This window comes from Amblyomma maculatum, chromosome 1 (genome assembly GCF_055883805.1).
Source record: "Amblyomma maculatum isolate TAMU_Amacu chromosome 1, ASM5588380v1, whole genome shotgun sequence".
Classification (NCBI taxonomy): domain Eukaryota; kingdom Metazoa; phylum Arthropoda; class Arachnida; order Ixodida; family Ixodidae; genus Amblyomma; species Amblyomma maculatum.
Window position 1 is genome coordinate 350,403,306 of NC_139344.1, and position 18,728 is coordinate 350,422,033.

At 45.2% G+C, this 18,728-nt stretch overlaps 1 protein-coding gene across 1 annotated transcript in view; it reads right to left on the reverse strand.

Moving 5' to 3' along the window:
* Window positions 1-18,728, reverse strand: part of LOC146207742 (cytochrome P450 302a1, mitochondrial-like) — a 79,309-nt gene that overhangs the window by 28,548 nt on the left and 32,033 nt on the right. The window contains exons 4-7 of the mRNA XM_084590176.1: window positions 18,335-18,572; window positions 17,037-17,230; window positions 13,767-13,968; window positions 4,392-4,548 (exon numbers count right to left, since the gene is read on the reverse strand). Of these exons, the coding sequence (XP_084446302.1) occupies window positions 4,392-4,548; window positions 13,767-13,968; window positions 17,037-17,230; window positions 18,335-18,572 (791 nt within the window). The remainder of the gene's footprint in view (window positions 1-4,391; window positions 4,549-13,766; window positions 13,969-17,036; window positions 17,231-18,334; window positions 18,573-18,728) is intronic.

An 18,728-nucleotide genomic window follows, 5' to 3' on the forward strand; every position in this document is an offset into this window, starting at 1 on the left:
CCGAAGATCTATTCGAGGCCTCAAGAAGACTCGAAGACGCGAACACTCGAGCACAAAAAGCGAGGCGCCCTTGTGCTCTGCGATGTCAGTGCACGTTAAAGAATGCCAGGGGGTCGAAATTTCCGGAGCCCTGCATTCAATTCAGTTCAGTCGTTCAGTCGTGTCCGACTCTTCGTGACCCTATGGACCATGTCACGCCACGCTTTCCGGTCTCTCACTATCTTCCTAACATCACATAACTTCATCTGCAGTGCCTCGAGGATGCCATCTAACCATCGCGTTCGCTGCCTACCCCTTCTCCGGCGACCCTCAACCTTTCCCAACATCAAATCTTTCTCCAGCGACTCCTCTCTTCTCATCATATGAGGAAAGTAGCTGAGCTTTAACTTTAGAATGTGACCCTCCAATGAGCAGTCAGGGTTTATGGTCGACAATATCGACTGATTTGATCTTCTGGCAGTCCAAGGAACTCTCAAGAGTCTTCGCCAGCACCACAATTCAAACGCGTCAATTCTTCGGCGGTCAGCCTTTTTCACAGTCCAACTCTCGCATCCATACATCAAAACTGGAAAGACCATAGCACGAGTTATACGGATCTTGTTTGGCAGACTAATGTCTCTGCTCTTTACTAGGCGGTCAAGGCTAACCATTGCTCTCTTTCCCAGAAGCAGGCGTCTCCTAATTTCATGGCTGCAGTCTCCTTCCGAGGTAATCTTGGAGCCCAAGAACAGAAAATCTGTCACAGCTTCCACTTCTTGTCCATTGATGCTCCAGGACTTGACAGGGCAAGTCAAGACGCCATAATCTTTGCCTTTTTAATGTTCAGTTTAAGCTCAAACTTCTCACTCTCTTCTTGCACGCGCATCAGAAGTCTCTTGAGTTCCGCTTCACTTTCTGCCATTAAAGTGGTATCATCCGCATATCTAAGGTTGTTGATACGTTTTCCAGCAATCTTCACTCCAGCTGAAGACTCGTCCAGACCAGCCTTCCTCATGATGCACTCTGCATATAGGCTAAATAGGCAGGGCGACAGTATGCAGCCTTGCCTCACTCCTTTTTCAATCGGAAACCAATCAGTAAGACCATGCCCAGTTCTGACTGTGGCCTCTTGTCCTTCACACAGGTTCCTGAGGAGACAGATGAGGTGAATTGGAACTCCCATCTCTTGGAGAGCTTGCCACAATCTGCTGTGATCTACGCAGTCAAACGCTTTCGCATAATCAATGAAGCAGAAGTAGATGGGTTTTTGGAACTCTCTTGCTTTTTCCATGATCCAGCGAAGGTTGGCAACTTGGTCTCTAGTTCCTCTGCCCTTGCGAAACCCAGCTTGAACGTCCGGAAGCTCCCGATCCACATACTGCTGCAGCCTTCCTTGGAGGATTTTCAGCATCACCTTGCTAGCATGCGAAATAAGCGCGATCGTGCGGTAGTTGGAACAATCTTTGGCACTGCCTTTCTTTGGAATGGGGATGTAAACTGACCTCCTCCAATCCTGTGGCCACTGCAGGTTTGTCCAAATCTTCTGACATAATGTATGCAGAATGTTAACAGCGTCATGGTCGAGGTTTTGAAGCAATTCAGCTGGAATGCCGTCAATTCCGCTAGCTTTGTTCTTAGCAAGGCTGGCTAAGGCCCATTCAACTTCACTCTTCGGATGCCCGGCTCGAGATCAGTAATCACAACCGTCTTGTGTTGGGTTTGCACATTCGGGTCCTTCTTGTACAGTTCTTCTGTGTATTCCTGCCACCTCTTCTTTATCTCTGAGGCTTCAGTGAGGTCCTTGCCTCCTTTGTCCTTTATCACGCCCAGCTTAGCACAGAAGCTTCCTTTGATATCTTTGATTGTCTTATACAGAGCTCTTGTGTTTCTTAATTGGCTGTTGTCCTCAACTGCTTGGCACTGTAGGTTCAGGAAGGCATTCTTATCTCTCCTTGCTATTTTCTGAAAATCCGCATTGAGAACCTTGTATCTTTCTCTTTCCCCCATAACGTTTGCCATCCTCCTTTCCTCCGCTATTTGCAAAGCCTCTTCAGATAACCAGTTTGCTTTCTTGCATTTCTTTTGCATTGGAACTACTTTAGTAGCATCACGAACATCAGTTCACATCGCTTCGGGCTCTCTGTCTTCTAGATCTAATTCTTGAAATCGATTCCTCACTTCCACAGCATATTCTAATGGAATTTGATCCAGATCATACCTGAAAGGCCTTCTAGTTTTCTGCGTTTTCCTCAATCGAAGCTTAATTTTGGCAACAAGAAGCTGATGATCGGTGCCACAATCGGCCCCAGGCCTTGTGTTTGCTGCTTGTATAGCGCTTCTCCATCTCTGCCGGCAAAGAATATAATCGATCTGATTCCTGTACAGACCGTCCGGTGAAGTCCATGTGTACAGGCGCCTCTTGTGCTGTTGAAAATGAGTATTCGCTATGGTCAGGTTGTTTTCTTGACAAAACTCTACTAGTCTCAGCCCAGCTTCATTTGGCTCGCCAAGACCGAACTTGCCTATAATTCCGGATATTTCTTTACTCCCGACCTTAGCATTCCAGTCTCCTATGAGAAAAACGACGTCTGATGATGGGGTGTGGTCTAAAAGGCATTGTAGGTCCTCATAAAATCTTTCAACGTCAGCTTCTTCGGCAGGAGTGGTCGGTGCATAGACTTGGACAACTGTTACGTTGAAAGGGTGACCTTGGATCCGAAGTGAAATCATTCGGTCGTTCTTGGGGTTGTACCCTAGCACTGCTTTGCCCATTCTTCTGTTTACTATGAGAGCGACCCCATTCCTTCTCTTGGATTCGTGCCCATAATAAAAGACATAATGGTCGCCGGACTTAAATTCTCCCGTTCCGGTCCACTTGATCTCGCTGATACCCAAGATATCAATGTTCAATCTGTCCATTTCTCGCTTGACGACATCCAGTTTACCTTACGTCATAGATCTTACATTCCATGTTGCTATGTGATATATCTCCTTGCAACATCGGACTTTCCGGTCGCTTCCCGACACATCCACAACTGAGCGTCCTTTTGGCTTTAGCCCAGCCGCTTTATTCGTCCTGGAGCCACTAGGAATCACCCTTTGTTCATCCCCAGTAACATGTGGGACGCCTTCCAACCTGGGGGGCTCATCTTCCGGCGCCATATCTTTAATGGTATTGTGACTGGCTATAGGGTTTTCTTGGCAGGAAATACTGGAGTGGGTTGCCATTACCTTCTCCAGTGATTCACATTTTGCCAGAACTCTCTGTCGTGACCTGTCTATCTTGGGTGGCCCTACACAGCAGAGCTCACGACTTCATCGAGTTTCGCAACCCCCTCCGCCGCGACAAGGCAGTGATCCATGAAGAGGATCACTGCCCCCCCCCCTCCGCCGCGACAAGGCAGTGATCCATGAAGAGGATCACTGCCCCCCTGCATTACGTCGTCTCTAATAGCTGAGTCACTTTGTTTGCACTAATTTGCAGCCAGTACGCACCCCATAAAAAAGCGCTTCGCCACTTTTCTCCTGGCGGACGTTTACTGCTTCCCTGAAGCTAAAATGCAACAAGGAGCTGTTTTGAAAGTTCCACAGCTGAGGGCAGTTATTTACAAGCGCATACACTTTAAAAAGAGAGACTCTGTGACCGCTTATTCTTACAATAAATATATGCATCGCGGCGGGGCCCAATTCATGCTGACACGCTCTGTCGTCCACTCATACGACAAGAAATGCTTTTGATTCTCAGATAATGAATGAAAGTTAACTAGTATCCCTCAATAGGAAAGTATGCAATAGCCGTAATTTACCGGTACCTACCTAATCACGGAAACGTGGAAAGTAATGGAAGGGGTTTAACTTAAGGTTATAACACTGCAAGGCGCTATAGAAATTTGGATAGGAAAATTACAGATGCAAAGCCAAAATGCAGAAAGCGAGCAGAGCGTGTTAATGAACAAACGCTAGTTACTGACGCTCTACTTAAAATCAAAAAGAGATTGACGTGGGAAGGAATTTGATGCGGAGGAAGGATAACCGATGATCACTGAAAGTAAATGACTGGACCTTTAGAAAAGCCAAACATAGAAGGGGGAGGTAAAAATTTAAACGGGAGAATACATTAAGAAGACTGCGGGGATTATGTGGATGCAGTTAGCTGCGAACAGGGTTAATTGGAGGTATATATGAAAAAGGATCTTGCCCAGCAGAGGGTGCAGTCGGACTGATGGTGATGATCTGTCATTAACCGGATGCGTATTACACGACCAGTGCTAAACGAGAATGGGATCTAAATAGGTAAATTTTAGTCCTGAGTACTTGGTCGCGCTTTCAAAGTGAATCTTCACAATAATCAAACGAGACCATTCCGCATTGTGTTCAGAGAAATTCATGGTGACCCGCACAAACCAACTTACCGTGTCTATGCCTGCCAGGAACATGTCCAGGATCATGGTGAAGATGTCCTTGATGTCGATACCCGGCGTGGACAGGAACTTTTCGAGTACGGTTCGCTCCCCTCCTGTGTCGGGACGGACTTCAGCTTTGGCCCTCTCCAGGTACTTGCTCACTATACTGCGCTAACAGAAAACCGAGGGACAAGGCGGACAGTGAGAGCGCTGTGACGCTTATGCACGTGAACAGGTGAGCATGAAAACACATATTCACAGCCTTAGTCAAAAGTCTTCAGAACAATTGTTTATTGTTGTTTTTTTCAGCTTTGCGGTGGTTGGCTGGCGGCACCCCGGAAACTATAAAGCTCAGCCACGGGGACAAGAATCACGTTTTTGGCAGGTAAGCTTTCCAGGCGCCATAAGGGCTCCGCTCTGTAGGGTTCAAAAAGAAACTAATGGCAAGAAGGCTTTTTAGCAAAGCTGCTCAAGCGACAGCTGCAAAATACTCTGTTTCTCTCCTGGATTATTATGTCCAACGCATAACAAGTGTAATACTAATTCTAGTTGTTATTCTTAAAGCAAATATACGTGTGTTCTTATTGAAGTCTTAGAGTTGGCAGTACACGATGCTGAAGAACACAACAATTCACGAGTTATGACAAGCATGCTAAAAACAGAAAGAACTGCAAGAAACAGTCAGAAATATCTGTGATGTACCGAATTACATCATGATGTCTTGGCCACCTCTGGGGTCATCCCTTTCGAGCTACAAGATGGGCTGTAGTATAGCTAAAAAATACCTCAACTGACATGTTCGAGCTTTCTTAGTGCAAAACAGACAATACTAAAAAACACAGAGAAGACTTCGAAGATACAACATGTGCAGAGCTTATATTGTCATTTAACGATTACACACCATGGTTATTGCTTAGATCTGGCTTGCCGTTATCAGACAGAATGTAGGAGGCCGAATACGTAGTCTGCGAGCTCGTTGTAGCTTTACTGGATCCGAGAGTGTCATGCCCAGTCGCCGCTGACTTATACTAAAGTATGTAAAATAACGACGCATAACTCGTAGCCTTTCGGACATCCTTCAGCCGGAATGTTTTTATTAATATTACTATTATTAATTTAGCCAATTGCTTCTCGAAATATCAGGTTGTATTCGCCCGAATGTTTACGAAACAATGTATTGAAATATTTAAAAAAAAATTGCCGACGATTACGTTACTTCCTAATGCAAAATTTGAGCGCGGCTCATCAGCTGTTTCAACTTTTCGATAGATTGAAGGGGACCCCTCCACTTTCTGCATGGCGGCGACGGCGTTCTACGCATCAGTCACCGCCAGTGCTGCCTCCGGCGACTCCCCCCCTCCTTTCCTTGTGTTCTCCGGTTGCTGCGCGCGCTCCTGCCTCCATCGTTCGCCGCTGAGTGTACCCCCCCCCCCCCTCCTCCTGCGAGGCTACGGTTGCCGAAGCGCCGGCTCGAACTGGGGGGATGAAAGGGGGGCGCAGCCGGTTACGAGGCCTATACGGCCGACGCCATCGACGACGCGAAACACAGGAACGGACGCCAAAGAGCTGCGCTCTAAAGCAAGGAGGTAAGGTCTACGTATTCTTGCACCTCCAGCAGCCTGTTCAGCCTGTTGATTTACAAAAGGCTAGTTCTCCATTCGTGAATCTATAAAAACGGTAACGCAATATCAAGAGAGCGATTGTTGGATTTTCATTGCGAAACTGCCACGCGCAAACAAGAATGACGTTGAAATTAGCTACCCGACCACCGCAAATACATCTGGCTTGCGACAAGAAACGCAAAATATTTAGCAATTGAGCTGCCCCCGGCTAAATACAAAAGGGCGCGCCCTTTATACACGTGTCTACACCGCAAGCTGCTTTCGCCTAAGCCTGCGGCGCTAAAATCAATATTATTATTGGATAAAGCTCGTCCACAGCCCCCACTCACTAGGCGTGGGTGCTGAGTTAAGCGTCTGTCGTGAAGCTAGGACTAGTCTGAACCCGGGCTCCCTTTTGTAGCGTTTCTGAGTCTCCGGGTTAAGGAAAGATTGAAGCCGAAATTGGGTAAACGAAAACCGCAGCGTTTAATGGACCTGTTACGAAACCTATTTACATTGTGAATTTCAAGTCAAAAGGTCAAGAGCCAAGAGCCAAGACTTCATTGCAATGAGCGTCTCTCGATAAGCTTTTTTTTTTTTCTTGGACACGAAGCAGTCTCTGTCACTCAATTGCGTCCGTAAAACAGCTGATATCCAGCCTCTCCTCAAGGACGGTAGCCAATCAAATGCCGAACACCTTCCTCTGTGACTTCAGTCAATCAAATACAGCACTGCACCAGAAGAAATGGTATGGGCTGGCCTAGCATTGCTGCAGTTAGCGGAGTCGCTCGCTCCCTATGCCACGCCGTATTAAAAACGAGGAGGAATCGAAGCTCTGCTTCTCACCTCTGTAAAGCGGATCATTGTACTGCAGGCAGATTTCTCTCCACAAAAAACACACTAGGCATGTTTGACGCCGCAGGCGTTAGCTCGAAAAGCAGCGAACTGTTGTTGAACGCGGCTCCTAATTAACAGATGCGTGAAATGACTTTGTCCTGGCCCGATTGTACTTCGCACGGCTGGCTCCTCCTCATTCAGACAGTCCACCGCCATCAATGCGCGCTCCTCTCCAGGACGGGGAAGAATGCTATCGTCGTGCGGAGCGCGCGCGGCACCACACTTTTGTCTGATCTTCAGCTGGTTGCACACGGCGCGTCGCAAGCAGTGCTGTCATTACACGCTGTAAAATTCCCACAATTCTGTTTACACGAACGCATACAACCTGATAATTGAGGCAATTTGCCGGCCTTGTTGCCGTGTATCTGTTACACGCAGTTACTACTTGACGTGTTGTGTGTTTCTGGTACCATTCATGGTATGTCGCCCTGCATGGTTACATTAAGCTTTTGATTACGCATGGAGCATGGAACATGATAGTTGATTATCATGTCATATCATCACAAAGCACAAATAATGGTAAGATCTGGTGTGTATGGAGGTCATGTATAGCATTGCAACTATAGTCCGCAAATTTCTTGTTCTTTTCTTTCTTTTTCACGAGGCCCAGGGAGATTCGCCCGAATGAAACACTACCATGCACAGATGTGCACTTTCTCTCGAAATATAACAGAACCGAAGCTAAAACAACTCTGCGAAAATTACCAGCATTGCTGAATGACAATTATTGTTAACAGTAGAGATCATCTAAATAACGCTGAAATACGTAACGTCCCTCACATGCTGATACTGAAAAGAAAAAAAAAAACTAGCCCCAATTCTGAGCACTTTTGTCTAACTGCCACAAATTGATATTGTGTGATGTGCACATCTTTTCCAGGGTATGCAAATTTGAGTTATGTTGTGTCATTGCGTACTTCGTGCCACGGGAGCGGTAGACGATATCGACTTGTGTCTCCGCTATAGTTATTTATCAGTCACATCGACTGCTTCCAAGCCAGATGAAGAAAAGAAGGAGGAGAACTATACGACGAATTAATTATTACGAAAAATTAATTAATAATGCATACTTAAAATTGACATTAACTTCGGTCCATAACGTAGCTCCCATAGTCAGACGTCACGCAGCAGGCGCAAGCGTCTTCGTCTTTTATTATGTGTTCCCGCCACTAAAATAATCGTAATCATGGCCATATCAATGAAGACCATACTACAGGGCCTGATAGTTGGGCGTCGACTCTTTCTTTGTGGCAGTGGGGCTAACCCGTGCCCTTATCGCCTCTGCAGGAGTGGCGTGACGTTGCACTGCACTCGAGACGCGAGCGGGCGAAGAGAGACTTTGCATCTGTTACGCAACGCGAACGGCAGAACGATAGGACCATGCAGAGCCGCCTTTGTATCCTGTGTCCCGAGATTATGTCGCTGTGACATTTCTAGCTATTTTTGTCCACAGCCAGGCTGGACACCAGCTCTTCCTGCCGCTGTCGTGTACTTCTGTTCCTGCCCGGTCGCCTTTCATCTTTTCTTAACTTTTCTTAGTTTCAGACCACGTTGGTTTATGTCCCATCTCATATTATGTTCTGTCACGGCCGGTCTCGAGGGAGAGCGCGTTTCTCTCTTCTCTTACGGCCTCTCCAATGGGGTCTGTTTCCACCGCCCGCCGCGCCTCGGTGGGGTCGCCACCGCCCCACTGCTGCTCCTCCGCTACAGCCGTTCACGCGCAAGGGAAACGCGCGTTCGCTCTTCGCTCCGCCCGCATCGGTTGCACCGGCAGGTCCTGATATTTCACCCCATATGGCTTATAGGAAGAAGCCGTAATTAGCGTCTGATTTATCGTGTATGAGCAATAAAATAGTCAATAATGCGCGTGCGCGCGAGAGCGCGCGCTCCTTCGTCAGTGCTGTCGCGCACGGTCGAATGAAGTTTCGGGTGCACTTACATCAACACTTTTTGCCCCTAAATTTTTCACAAAACTATATGTACCATTTTATGCACTGTGCCTTTGAAAGCTGTAAGCATGTAGAGCGCGACCTGACGCTAGTGCATGGCAAACTGTTCGGTGGATATTCTGTCAACCGCTGCCGTTTTCGTTTAGAGCAAAAGAGGCCCTGACGAAAATTCATAGCACGTCTCAGATTCAGAGTAAGGAACAAAAATTTACGCATACAGTTAAAATTTCAGTTGTCTAGTGAAGTGGGCTGTTCTAGCTTCGTTTAAAAAAAAATCAGTAGGTTGAAAGACAGCAGATGTATACGTAGTCTCGCGACTGACGCACACGTATACAGTCGTAGTCAGTTTAATACAGTGATAAAAAACATTTAATCAAGGAAATGGGCACAAACAGATATGCATAATTGAAAAGAGCGGCAAGCAAATAAAAAAAAAAATGTCCTTCAAAGTTAACACATTGCACTCATTCATCAAAACAGTACCTGCAGCTAGAAAATTAAAGTCTCAAAATCTTTCTGGACGGTTTGTGCACATAAGGAGCTGGCCTTTCGTTCCTGTCTGTCACTTTCTTAGCATAATTGACAAGAAGGATTCTGAGAAATTTCTCACATATATTAAAGAAGCGGACCTTATAGCATGGCTATTGTCAATGCCTTCCGGGCAACTCAGCAAAGGTGAGTTCTCAAGTTCTGGCTGGATTAAGATTTGAAGGACTTCAAGGACATTTGTGTGTGGTAGGTGCACGACAGCTTTTTCAAAAAAAGACACAACCTTGTCCAAGAGGGCTACAAACTCTGCTTTTGGATAATGTAGTCCGCTAGAATCTTGTCCTCGCAGAATAGTGTACATGGGGCTGCTTCTTTCGCTGGTTTCAAGAAGGATAGCACAAGCGTCACACCCGAAGTCACTGATTAACTTCACAATGTATCCAGCGACGTAAGCTAAACCAGAATACGTGACAGTGGGTAATGGGATGACAGGAGATACCATCACTTCTTTCAATTCCTCAGTTACTGATTGCGGCAGAGCTGAAATGAATTCGTCGGTGTCGACACTAGATGCCTTGATTTGGCTCCCAGATGAAACTTCCATCTTGACAATGTGGTCAAGTGCCGCTGTTACGGCTCTCGCATCTAGCATGTCGTTCCCTCCGCACATTTGCCTTAGTTTTCCGAAGAGAGCCTCAATATTATGCCATGATAGGATCTGCCCCACTATGCGCAGAAGCAGATCCTATCATGGCATAATATTTGAAAAAATTTTATTCGCGATTCGTTATTACGGACAACTCGTTTTAAGGACAACCCGAGAACAAAACTGTCCATATTAATGAGGCACTACTGTAATTAATTTTTTTGTTCTCCTCCATTTCGGCCCAGCTATCGCTCAAAATATTACAGTAGTGTTCAATTTCAGTTTTGGTCAAATGTTATTTCGGTGTTCCTAACGTTCTTTTTTTTTAACGCCTAATAGAGCTATAAATAAACGTTAGCATAACCTTTCTATAAATATTTTAACAACATATATCTAATATATGTGCAGCATTATACTAGCGTTCTTGAAAATGATAAAACAACCCTGCACGAGCATGTAGCCTACGTACCATTGGTGACGGTACACAGCTACGCAATACAGCGCGACATACAACTCCTATAGTCACCTCTGAATAAATAGCACAGAGAAAAGTTTTTATATCCATTATTGAGGAGTGTCCCTTGAGTAACAGTGCCGAATGTGTAATAAGCAAAGCATTCTACCAAAATAATGGGACAGCGATTGCTCTCTAAGGCAGGCATTACTGCACAGATAGTTACAAGGAATTATTAGTTCAAAAACATACTAGAAAAAGAAAGAAAATATTGCTAGGAATTAGTGCTTGAAATAGATTTCCTGTTCTTTTTTTTTTCATGAAATAGTTATGATATCATGCAAACATTTCATTAAACCAACGTTTATTTGCAAAATTAAAATAATGTTTATAATACAACATAAAACATTTGCTGGTCTATAAATTATAGCAAAATTGATAACAAAACTTAAAAGCGTTTTATGTCATGTAAGCATTGTGCAACTTACATTACATTTTTATAAAATTATTTTCATCTTCGGTGCTACATCAATGGTTTCTCATCTAGTGCTGAAAGACGGTTTTGCTATTGTCGCTGTTATGTTTGCCTTGAAGAAGCTTCGATGTGATCACTGCTCATTCATTTTTTTTTTATTCATCTTCTTGTACAGGCTTGGGAAAAAATTCAGATTAAAATGAACAAAAGTAGATACCATGCCGCAATACATGTCATATGCTTGTCGAACGTTTGCTGAGTGACAGTGTTTTTTTAATATAAAGACTCCATTCACGTGTGTAGCACGTTGACAGGATGCCGCTGCAGCATCTACCTTCTGTAATCTTTCATTTAGGGGCTGCACTCACCACGAAACCCGCGGGCGACAGCGCGAAATCAGGCAAAAGCTACCCGCCGCCACTGAAGCTGATGCGGAGCGAACGGTGAGCAGGTCGCGCCCCTTGCGGCGGCGGAGAGCGTGACTCAAGGAGAAAAATTCCCATTGTTCACGCGGCGATTGAGAAGGCCGTAAGAAAGAGCGCGCGCCCTCTCCCTCGAGACCGGCCATGGTTCTGTTCCTATAAATGCGCACCGGATAAATAAAAGTACCTAGAGAACGACGGGCTGCCTTTGAGCCATGCACTGGGAGCATTTACAAAAACCATGACGCTCTGAATCTCTCGAAGTGCATTTCCATTCTTGAAGACCTTGGTAGGTTCTAAATGTTTCACCAGTATACGCGGTGGTATGGACGCTGTTAACAAAATGCGCCGGCAGTTTTTCACGAAATCGGTGTCCCATGCAGCCCAAACCCCGAACTCAATATTGGAGTTCATTGACAATGCACTTATGTAGGACCGGACTTTACCAACACATGTCAGTATTGGGTCCATGGTCAAGAAATCGACGTCATACTGCGGCGGCGGCGCCAACTAAGAAGGAGCGACTCAAGAAGGAGCGACTTTGCGCAGAACAGTCTGCTTGCTCCTTTGCAATCGCTTCGTCGGTGCATTGAGACTTTGCTGTCAACATCTTTATACGAAACTATTGCCTCTTTTAAGGACACCTACTCCACACTGTGGCTCCGTCGCGATCACGTGGACAGAGAGCTCCCTAGGGAGATCCGCGCTCCGTGGTGCCGTTGCTGAGTAGCAGGGACTTTCAAATGTTGACTGGGTATATAGCGTCGTGCATGAAGCAAAGCTTAGCAGTGTTGTGTGCCTTTTTGTGCATCAACGAGTTTGAAAAGGCAAGGGGTATGATTCGAGTGCATTTCAACTGCCTGTAGCCCGAAGAGAAGCCAACTTAGGGAGCAGGAACCGAAGAGTGGCAAGCCAGTCACAGCGGCCGTTGGCTGTGTTCAGCAGCACTTTCAGGGAGACGGTATTTCTTCCGACTCGGTGTCATTGTAAATTTGTTTGCGTTTGATTTAGGGACGAGGGTTACGATCGTAGCTGTCCGTTGTAACTGTATCCGCAGTGCGATCGTAGCTCTCTGAACATTGTCCCTCGTGGTAACCTAAGCTGCTATTAATGCGCCTGAGTTTAATTTTTTTATGTGTTTTATACTTTCGCATTGAAATTTGTTTATTCTAAACACCTCTGGCTTAAAAAATAAAACATTAAACTGAAGAGGCAGTCCGGAGAGAGACGAGCACATTTGAGGAAGTGTGAGCCGGCGAGTAAGGAAAAAAATGAAGCGGCTAAGGAAGTACAGCAAAGGATACGTTGACTCTAGACAAGGTCGGCAAATTGCATTTCTTTCGCTTCACGCCTCAGAATTAGATTACCGGCAAGTGAAAGAAGGAGCAGAAAACCGCGGCTCTTATATGCACCGTCGTACCACCGAAGGCGTGCCGCAACGTAAGTACGTGAGCCGGCTTGTGTCGAAAAGAAGAAGCCATTTACAGAAAGTAGTGAGTTTCGCAATCAGTGCCTGCACTGAAGTGAAGCTGCTTAGAAGAAGAAACGTGTAAGAGTACATTCACCTCACACAGCTGTTCCGAGCTACTACGATTTGTACCGGAACAAACCTGCTCCGGCGCAGTACACAAGCCCGCTGAACAATGTAGTACGTGCAAAGGGGGCGCACTTTGCTGGCTCTACTGAAGGGAAGGCCACACATGAGTAGGTACTGCGACTGAGCTTTTTAATTGGCATCCAAGCAGAAGACGTCAGCAGAAAAACCACCGCAAGCCATCTCAGCTTTGAGCTTAATGCAGTTATTCAGCAAATACTTGCTAACTTCTAGCAATCCAGCATTAAACCCTAAACGTGCATGTATTTTCCTGACTTTTCCCTCGTGCAGAAATGCGGAGTTCTGGTAATCTCAACATCGCTAAAAAGTTCTGGAGACGCGCGACGATCGTGTCCGCTTGGACAGCGGGCGTTTGAAGCCAACTGATGATGCCCAGTTTGATATCGGTCTTTCATTTAACACCGACCCATACTAAACGCTGTGAAGTCAGGCTACTTATCATTGTGTTCTGACTGATCCAGCTGATCATAGATGGTGATCTAGCTAATCTTTTTTTTTTTTCACGGTTGGTATTTTGAATTGACTTCAGCGCCGCCTATAGTAGATGAAAATTCCCAATACACTGTAACTGCGCTAGTCATGCCGGAAAAAATATTAGGTGAGCTAGAAAGGCCGGTACACGAATATACATCGCAAGCGAGAAAACGGCTGCGTGCTCTGGCGCCGGTGCTATGAAAACAATAAGCTCATATACATATCTACCTTCTCATTTTGATATTCGTGTTTTTGTGTCGCGGTGTTCGCAAATCCAGGCATCATATTAGAAGAGGGTAGATGGCACTTGGAGACTAAAATCTGAACAGGGAGAGGAATAAAGGCGTGCACTTTTTCTTCACCTGGCCATGAAGTCCTGCGATTCGACGAGCTTCCGGTAGGCAGGCGTGTTCCACACCTTCCAGAAGGGCAACCCGTTCTCCGTCACCATGATGATGCGGTGCGTCTCCGAGGCAGCTTCCACAAGCCGCTGCTGCTCCGAATCGCTGCTCAGGTCCCGCTGTAGGCAACCCAGTCGAGTGTTCAGAGCCAGCACACCTGTGCCTGCAACGCAAACCGACCATGGTGCGGGTTAGCTTTATTGAAAATACTTGATGGCTTCCGATGTAGTTTGGTTTATGGAGTTTAACGTCTCAAATCAACTCAGGCTATGAGGAACGCCATAGTGGAGGGCTCCGGAAGTTTCGACCACCTGGGGTTCTTTAACGTGCACTGACACAGCACAGCCCTCGGGCGCCTGTCTTTCCGCCTCTATCGAAAAGCGGCCACCGAGGCCGGGATTCAATTCCGCATCCTTGGGGAGCCAAATTGATTGCTCCTGCGAACAGCAACACTGGCGTACAGTCACATGCACTATCAGGTCGCTTACAATTTCCAATGCCTATAACTCTGGCAATTTACAGGGTCAGCCAACCGACGACTGACGAGACCAGCATTTGCGAGCGCGACTTGAAGCGCTACTACTGGCAGCTTCGGTATGATGCCGGACACATACCGCCGCCGCATCCTTCCTACTCTGTTGCTGAATCTCATGTCAGCTTGAGACGGAGAATCTTTCGTAAAGAGCAAACAAATGCCCTCATCAGACTGCCGAGTCTCGCCACCGGCCTCCTTGGTGCTTAATTTTGCAGAGATATGTGCATTACTAGTAATACTATTACCGAACCACTAATTCTCCGAATCACCGAACCACATTTTCAGCCATCTATTGACTTCGAATTCTTTTAGCTCAATCTGATTTGTTTCTTGTGGTTCTCATGTTTAAAAAAAAAAACAATTGAACCTACGGCTGTGGCACATTTTCTGCCAGAAAATGGCAGGTTTCTTTTCGAAGCCTGGCTTGTCGTACCATTTAAGAACTCTGGCTTCACTTTTGAAATAAAAAAAAGAACATATATGTCTCAATACTTTTCCAAAAACGCGAATTACGCATGTTGAACCACGTGTTACTCTTTTAAAGCAGAAAAGACTGCAGCAGAGGAAAACAGCTGCCGGGACAACAAGACAGCGAAGCAAGTCAGCGTCTATGCAATCGCTGCCGCTAGCCCAAGAGGGTAGGCGTTTCAGCCATGCCAATAATGCGTCCGCATATACGTGTTTCAGTGCAGTAAGACCTTGCGTTTCGAGCGGACTAGGGAAAGCGTGCGACGTGTAACCAAGCTTGAAACGTCATCTCTATAACGGAAGCGCTGTCTATTGCAGAAAGGGCAGCTGGACGAAATATCAGTATTAGAGCGTTGCACTGAAAGGACTGCGTCATCGTCGTTAACGTCTCGCTCTCTATGTCGAAAGAACAGCTCCTACCGCCTTTTCCGGCACAAAAGGCATTGCTTGATTACGAATGCATTGCGTTCGTCCGTTGAATGAGCCTGAACGCCGAATACGTCACCTGCCGGCCACTGTGTTAGTACCCAGCCCAAGTGCCTTCGGTTACGTAAATTTTCCTCGGGAGACGAGTCCTCGGCCAGCGGATGGAATGGAGTGTATATCATCTTGCTTTTGGCAGACAAAATCATGCGTCTTCTCTGACAGCTTTCGCAACATATTGTGCCTATGACAGAGCAAAATAACGGAACATTCACGAGCAATCAGCGAGCCTACTGTTATGCAAGCTGGTGATCATGCCGAGCTAATTATATTAAATGATTGGCAGACGCGCGATAACTCTCATTTTGATTCGGCCGATTAATTATCAGCACGCATGCAATGAGTTAGACTGCTGATTGTGGAACAAAATAATGCATAAGTGTCTGCACTTGAATGCATGTCTGTGAGCGTTTAGCCAGTACATGTCTTCTCCAGAAATACAGGTTAGTTTTTCAATTTTTCAACACGCTTGTGGCTCCGTCACGACGTCGATGTAAATTATTTAATTAGAGCTACTTATTGAAATTGTACGTTAGTTGCAAGTACGGCCTGTAAAAAGAAACAACTCTTGCAATCTTTGAAAACTCCTCGCAGTGAAGTATAATTACATTGCGTTTTAGAAACTGTTTTCGTTTTTCTTTCCCTCTAAAAGAATATGGACATATAAAACGACAATGTATGTATATATTCTTTTTATTTATGGCATCATAAAAACCAGGGCGTTCAATCCGGTCCAATACCCCAATTTTAGCTTATACAGTGGTGTCAGCTCCACAGCCTGGCTACGGTATATTGCTTGGCAATACCTGTACATTTAAAAAAAAAAACTTAAAGTGACGTCGGGGTGCAGCTTGGTGCATTGAGGGAGAGTTCCCGTAAGGTAGCAGAAAGAAATGAAACTATTTAAGATATTTTAAAATAATTCCTAATTAGTTACTTTAATATTTTTAAATAGTTTAAGATATATTGCAAGCTAATTCAAATTGCCACTGAAGTCTATGTGCTACGATAAAGTGCTTGTTGAAACACCGGTGCAGCACAACAAATTAAATAAAATGCGATAAATTCAAACAAATTACTGCGTTATAAAGTACAGGTTATTGCATACATCGCCAAATAAACGTAAATATTGTCACATGCCATTGACGACCCTGAAAGAAACCAGACAATAGTTATCATGCTACACTTTGCCATGCGGGAAGCAGAAATGTAGAAATGGCAGCACGAAAAAAATGGTGGAGATTTGAAAACTCGCAACAAGACTTCAACATATAGTCGGAGCAAAAATATGTTGGCCCACAAACAGCAATATGCGCTAGATTTGGCGCTACTCTTCCTATGCAGTAGGTGTAGCAATTGATCGCAAACACTTACTACGTCTTAAAAGCACTTCGAGGGGCTTACATGTTTAGCGAAATACCTAAGCGTTTTTTTTTTTTTTTTATTGCTGTGCTCCGTCTTATGAAAACTAGACCATCTTTGGTGCCGTGAGGTGTTGGTTTCGTTTTCAGTATGTAAATGACTCAATCGAAAAGGCAGAATTCACTTTGCATCCTTTAACATCTTTATCAACAGAGCATCTCATGTACCCCCGAATTAACTCCGGTACATTTACAGCACAGAAAAGAAAAAAAAAAAAACCCCGGGTAATAGTGGAACAAGTTTCTGAGCTCCTGAAAGCTAAATTTCTGCTAAAGACAAGACAACTTGTAAAACTACTCGCAAGTTAAATAGTAGTCTCTTACATTCCAGGGCCCATCGGTAGAGTTCTTTGAGGAAGTCCTCGACTTCAAGGGTCGCATTGTCTCTCGTCTGCCGCACCAAGTCAGCCACATCACTGGTGACCTCTTGAAGAACGTCCATGTAGGCAGACATGGCGCCTTGCTGCATTAGTGGCTTTTGGAAGATATGCCTCAATCGAGACCATTCTTCTCCATTCCTGTAAGTGAAACAGGCAAAGAAGAGGAATCACTTTTAGTTATTTATTACTCAGGCAAGTACAGACGTTGGTTCAGAATAATCAGGGCAATTGATGTTTGCAGAACAGGCGGTGTTCAATATCAAATGTTCCTCAGTGGCCATATTAAGAAAAGCGTGTCTGTGAAGTCTAATTATTCCTTTATGCGATACAATTTACGTTTGAAATTAAATCTGTACATGGATTCTTTTCAACAGTAATCTCCCACTCACAACAATTTTTGACAAAATATTTATGTATATGCACTCAAAAAACGTTAAAACGTTTTTAAGGACCTAAATTCTATCATAGTTACCTTCGTTTAGCGAGAAGAGAGTGTAATGTTGATCCACGGGTTTAAAACGTCTGCGGAACGACAAATAGACTAAGTACGAACTGAATGCATATATGCATGATATAATTTTTATTACTTTTTTGCATTTGTTATGAAAACGTTTGCACTGAATAAGCATTTGCCCTTTGCGTTGAATACTTAGCAGACTGATGCCAGTCCAGTGTTGGTGTAACGCTCATTTCATCTCTAGTTAAAAAATTATCGCAGCCTCTTGTTGTCGCCGTCCTGATCTCAGTGATGGTGTTTGCGTTTGTAAGTGTGCATTATATGCATTGCAATAATTTTTGGGGGACTGATGTACAGAAGGAACTGGCGAGATCGACAAGCTTCTTGCGCAGCTTACTTCCGATGAAGAAATCAATCGGCTCATTACTGTTTTAGCGTTCCTTGGTTTATGTTCACACCGATAACTTTAGGCCCGCGCAATATGCCCTCAACCATGAAACTTCTAAACTTCTTGCAGGTACATTTAGGCAATCCTAAATAACTCAAGGTATTCCGACATAAGCAGCAATTGAGCAGCTAACGTGAACATTCGAAGGTGTTTCGATTGACTTGACCCAGTGATTAATTGCTCTATCTAAACGAAGAAACCAGAAATAGAAATCTCTGAGTCTTAAAGTGGATTTCAATTTCTATTAATATCCACGTCATAAGTAAAACATCACACTCTCGAGCAATGCTCATCGATCTAACGCAATGTGTGTTTAATGGAGAAGCGGTACGCTTACGAGGGGAATAGTCCACCGCTGCCGTACAGGTGCGGTCTCTCCCGGCGATACTTTAGAAGCGCCCGGTGCGAGAGCCTTGCCGGGTAGCGGCCCTCGTTGCGGAAAACGTGCTCCATGTCGCGAGGGTCGAACACGTGCACCACGACTCGGTCGGCGACGACAACCTCGCGCACCAGGGGCCCGAACCGGTCCAGCAGCTTCTGCGCGTTCCGATGCATTCGCGTCAGGTCCATCTCACCTGCAACCAACGCCCACGGGGCATACATTAGGGTGTTGAAAGCAGTTGCCCCGGCAGTATCACAGCGATCATTTGTAGCTTTTTTTTTTTTTGCGGTCACGCGTGTCATGATTTCACTGCTGAATGAAATAGTAGATTCAATTAATGAACGAAAAC